This window comes from Carlito syrichta, unplaced genomic scaffold (assembly GCF_000164805.1).
Source record: "Carlito syrichta isolate Samal-C Ts95f unplaced genomic scaffold, Tarsius_syrichta-2.0.1 Scaffold120447, whole genome shotgun sequence".
NCBI lineage: Eukaryota > Metazoa > Chordata > Mammalia > Primates > Tarsiidae > Carlito > Carlito syrichta.
Genome location: NW_007064543.1, coordinates 219,748 through 224,890, shown reverse-complemented (window position 1 = coordinate 224,890; position 5,143 = coordinate 219,748). Strand labels below are relative to the sequence as shown.

Here is a 5,143-nt window from a genome sequence, read left to right as displayed (position 1 = left end):
TGGAACTACAGGCGCGTGCTAACACGCCCGCTAATTTTTGATTTATTGTAGAGATGAGGTCTCGCCAGGTTGCCCAGGCAGGTCTCGAACCTGCAGGCTCAGGCAATCCACTCACCTCGGCCTCCCAAAGTGCTGGGATTACAGGCTGAGCTACTGAGCCCGGCCATTTTTTTTTTTTTTGAGTTGAAGTCTGTCGCCCAGGCTGGTGTGCAGTGGCATGCTCATGGACACCGCAGGCTCCTCCTGCTGTGCTCAGGCCATCCTTCCACATAAGCCTTCCACCAGGCTGGAACTACAGACATGCACTTCCCAGTGCCTGGCACATGTATGGTGTGTACCAGGCACACCCAGCTAATTTTTTGATTTATTGTAGAGATGAGGTTTCGCCAAGTTGCCCAGCCTAGTCTCAAACCCATGAGCTCAGGCAATCCTCTCACCTCAGCCTCCAAAAGTGCTGAGATTATAGGCATGAGCCATCATGCCCGGCTCAAAGTATTTTTATTAAAGCCCCCCAGCCTCCCAGATAATTATAATGTACAACATGAGCATAATTTTTCTGTAAAGGCAAGAGAATAAATATTTTAGGCTTTGCAGGCCATACGGTTTCTGTCCCAACTACTTAATGCTGCTGTTGTAGCACAAAGGCAGCCATAAACAACACATACAAAAATGAGTGTGGCTGTTTCAGTAAAACTTTATTTGTAGACAGCAGGCTGGATTTGGCTGTGGGCCACAGATTACTGGCTGCTGCGGTATGCCATTAGACAATTGACTCTTAACATACCTAAGTCTTATGTCATGCTCTCTTCAAAAAATGTACTCTCCGAAGCAAGAGATTCTGGGTTGTGTGGGAAGGACCATTTTCCTTAAAGCAGTCCTTCTCAAACTGTAGCATGCACACAGATTTCCTTAAAATTCTGTCGAGATGTAGGCTCTGCTTCAGCAAGTCTGAGTTATAACCTGAGAATCTGCATTTCTGACAAGATGGGGCCAATGCTGCTGGTGTATGGACTACTCTTTGAGTAGCAAGGATCAAGAGAAACCTCAGTCTGAGAAAGTGAGGATTCACATTGAATAATTTTTTTGGAAAGTCTAAGGCAGCCTCTGGGGTTGGAACAGTAGGGCGGACACACTCACTATGATGTTGGGATCCTTGCTCCAGGATCATAAAGTTTTGGGCTGAAGGAATCCCAGAAAAGTCCATAAGAGCCTGGAAGGAAGTGTTTCCCAAACACTCTCTGGACTTGTTCACAGACCTTAAACACAGAAGAAACAGTGTTCCTTCCTGAAATGAAGGTCAGGACCCTGATGAGAAGAACAGTTTGCAACCAGAGTGGCCTGGAGGTGCAGGCTCAGTGACAAGCGTAATCTTGTCAAGTTCAGTTATTGGGATCCATAATGTTTCTCCTCTCTTTCCAAATTAAGAAGTTAACATCAATCAAAATCCAGAATGACAAGATGCGGACTGGAAACCTTCCAGCCAACATGAAGAAGAACCGGGTTTTACAGATCATTCCATGTAAGAGCACTCTCCTACCCCAGTGCCTTATTGCTCCATCCCCCATTTGCCTGCACTCCTTTCACATCTCAGATACTATGAATAATTAATTAACTTGGAAACAAAAATGATGGCATTGCCTCTTGCTACACCCAGTTCTTTAGTGGCTTGTGGAAATAAAAGACTATAAAGGCCAAAGGCTTTCTCCCTACTGAGCTAGGAATAGGCATGTCCTTGCCTAGCTGGGGTTTAATTTGCCCAGGGCCTGGGGCAGGAAAAATGAGAGGAGAGGGAGAAGACAAGTGATGTTTGCAAGCCATGAGCCATTGTCGTCCTTGCAGATGAATTCAACAGAGTGATCATTCCAGTTAAACGGGGCGAGGAGAACACAGACTATGTGAACGCATCCTTCATTGATGTAAGTGGTGGGTGTGTCCCCTGAGCTCCTAACACTCCTTGGAGATTCAGGTGGGGTTTGCAGTGCCTCCCTCACATACCTGCTGAGAAAATTATGTTTGAGTCAATCAACAAATGCTGAACAATACCCTCCCCCCGAACCCTGTGCACTAGTTCTATCCAACCCCAAAGAGCAAGAGGTTCTGGGTGGCGGGGGCAGAGGGCATGTAGCAGTATAATACCCGGAGGAAAAAGTTCATAGCATAGACCACAGCTAAGAGGCTGAAAAAATACTGACTGACCTCTGATCTTTTCCATTCCTGCTCTCCTTTGTTTTTTTCTTTCGAGTCAAGGTCTCTGTCACCCAAACTGGAGTGCAGTGGCATGACCACCGCTCACTGCTGTCTTGACCTCCTGGGCTCAGGTGATATTTCTACCTCAGCCTCCTGAGTAGCTGGGACTACAGGCTCAGACCATCACACCAGCTAATTTTTTGATTTTTGCTTGTAGAAGTGAAGTCTTGCTGTGTTATCCAGGCTGGTCTTGAACTCTTTCCTGTTCTCTTCATGCTAGCTCCAGCCCCCACTCCTCTTCTCTAGTCCTAATAGAACGTGTGAGCTTGTCAGACAGGATTAGGTCCTTGGCCAAGGGGAGCTCTGCCTGGGATAAGTTTGCCTCCAAGCAGCCTCCATCCCTTCCTAGACCTCTCTCACTGATTCCCAAAGAGTCCTCTCTTTGTTAATTCCCTCCCTTATTAAACTATCTCACCCCTGCAATTGACCTGGCCTGTATAGGGCTACCGGCAAAAAGACTCCTACATCGCCAGCCAGGGCCCTCTTCTCCATACAATTGAGGACTTCTGGCGAATGATCTGGGAGTGGAAGTCCTGCTCTATTGTGATGCTGACAGAACTGGAGGAGAGAGGACAGGTAAGCTCAAAAAGGTTCTGGGCTGTGGGACAGAGCATGAAAAGGTGTGTGTGTGAATGGGGAGGTGAGAAGGTATGTTTGGACCTTTTCTTTTACTTACACTGTCCAAAGGGCCATTTCCAGGCAGTATTGCCCAACCAGATGGTGTCAGAGCAGCTGTTAGATTCTCCTAGGACTGGAAAAGCAGTGTAGTCTGAGCCTCCATTCGATTCCAAGACAGTTCACCCCCTTTCTGTTTTCTCCTAAACACACTGCCCCTAGCCTCACCTTTGCGCACACTCTCTCTGCCCCTTCTCCACAGGCAGGGCACCACTAGTGACATGAAGAATGCAGAACTAGACCAAGGAAGGCTCTGGGGTGGAGCCAGTGTGAGTACCCCTAAGGAGGGGTTGTCTCTTTGCTGACTACAAAAGAAAGCAATAGAATTTGAGAAGTATCAAACAGAAGAAATTTATAATTTAATATTCAGTAACAAAGAAATTTTTTTTTGAGTTGGAGTCTCACTCTGTCGCCCAGACTGGAGTACAGTGGCCGCTCCCGGACACCGCAGCCTCGACCCCCTGGGCTCCAGCGATCCTTCCGCCTCAGCCTTCCAAGCAGCTGGAACTACAGGCGTGCGCTACCATGCCCGGCTAAGTTTTTCATTTATTGTAGAGATGAGGTCTCGCCAAGTTGCCCAGGCAGGTCTCGAACCCGCGGGCTCAGGCAGTCCACTCACATCAGCCTCCCAAAGGCGTGGGATTACAGGCTGAGCCACCGAGCCCAGCTCAAAGAAATATTTTAAAGAAAAAAGCCTTCAAGGCCAGGTATGGTGGCTCATACCTGTAATACCAGCATTTTGGGAGGCAGAGGCAAGAGGATTACCAAAGCCCAGGGATTCGAGACCAGCCTGGGTAACTTGGCAAGACCTCGTCTCTACAATAAATCAAAAAATTAATCGGGCATGGTGGCTTGCACCTGTAGTTCCTACTGTTTGGAAGGCTGAGGCAGAAGGATCTCCTGAACCCAGCTGGTCAAGGCTACAGTAGCCAAGATCACAACTGTACTCTAGCCTGGGTGACAGTGAGACTCTGACTCCAACAACAACAACAAAAAGCCTTCAAGTTAATTTTTAAAAAGTTGCCTGAGGCTCAGTGGCTCATCCTGTAATCCCAGCGCTTTGGGAGGCCAAAGTGAGTGAATTGCCTGAGCCTGCGGGTTCATGACCCGCCTGGGCAACTTGGCAAGACCTCATCTCTACAATAAATCAAAAAATGAGCCGAGCATGGTAGCACGCGCCTGTAGTTCCAGCTACTTGGAAGGCTGAGGCAGAAGGATTGCTGGAGCCCAGCAGGCAAGGCTGCGGTGGCCGGGAGCGGCCACTGCACTCCAGTCTGGACGACAGAGTGAGAGTCCCCGTAGGTCATCTCCCACTTGTTATAGGAAATCTTATAACACTATTCCTGAGTCGAAATCATTCAGCCTCTACCAAGTATGTTCAAGCTCACGGGTTGCTCCCTCACTCCCCATATTAACAGATGGTTCAACCTGTGTTCCAGCAGTCCTTAATTTTTTAAAAATTTATTTGTGTTGAGGTTGCACGTTGCCATAAATGAGTGGCCCATTATGCCTGGAGCATCACATAACGGATCAGAATCCAGAAAATGAGCCTGGAAAAGCTAGTAAGGCCTAGTGAGAAAGTCCTCTTCACCACAGTGAAGAGTTTGGACTTCAAAAAGCAGTTAATAAGCCTTTGACAACACTTGATATGTGTTTTTTTAAAAACTCCCTCTGGCGACAGTGAGGAGGACAAATTAGAAAGGAGCAGGCCAGAAGCAGAGAGGAAGCTGTGGCAAGAGTACTGGTGGCCTGGACTAAGGGATGGTGAGTGGCGGTGCTCAAGAGAAGATGAAGGGAGAGGAATTAAGGATGGCTCCCACTCAGGACTCACTGAATTATAATCAGTTAAAAATTAAAAACATGAATTATGTTTTGCTTTAGTTGTCCCAAGTCATTAGTTCCCTGTTCTGTACTTATGCAGTTTGTTTTAATTTTGTTACAAGACTTTACACATATTTCCTCACCTTGATGTTTTATGTGTCAAGTTTTTTTTCAATTTTAATCAGCCATATAATTCATTAGCTGTTCTTCCCAGATTTGTATCATGTACCTAGTCAATAGACATACTTTGTAGGTCTCCATCTATCATTAACAATAATACTGATGGGGTGGGAGGTTTTGGCTAAAGTCCTTGACATTGCACTCAAAGAAGCACACACCTGGCCGGGCTCGGTGGCTCAGCCTATAATCCTGTGCTTTGGGAGGCTGAGGTGAGTGAATT

The 5,143-nt window shown here is 47.1% G+C and overlaps 1 protein-coding gene across 3 annotated transcripts in view; it reads left to right on the top strand.

Annotated features, from left to right (window-relative positions):
- Positions 1 to 5,143, top strand: part of PTPRA (protein tyrosine phosphatase, receptor type A) — a 108,145-nt gene that overhangs the window by 94,263 nt on the left and 8,739 nt on the right. For all 3 annotated transcript variants that reach the window (XM_021707524.1, XM_008047987.2, XM_021707525.1), the window contains 3 exons: positions 1,426 to 1,519; positions 1,840 to 1,916; positions 2,689 to 2,823. In XM_021707524.1, the coding sequence (XP_021563199.1) occupies positions 1,426 to 1,519; positions 1,840 to 1,916; positions 2,689 to 2,823 (306 nt within the window). The remainder of the gene's footprint in view (positions 1 to 1,425; positions 1,520 to 1,839; positions 1,917 to 2,688; positions 2,824 to 5,143) is intronic.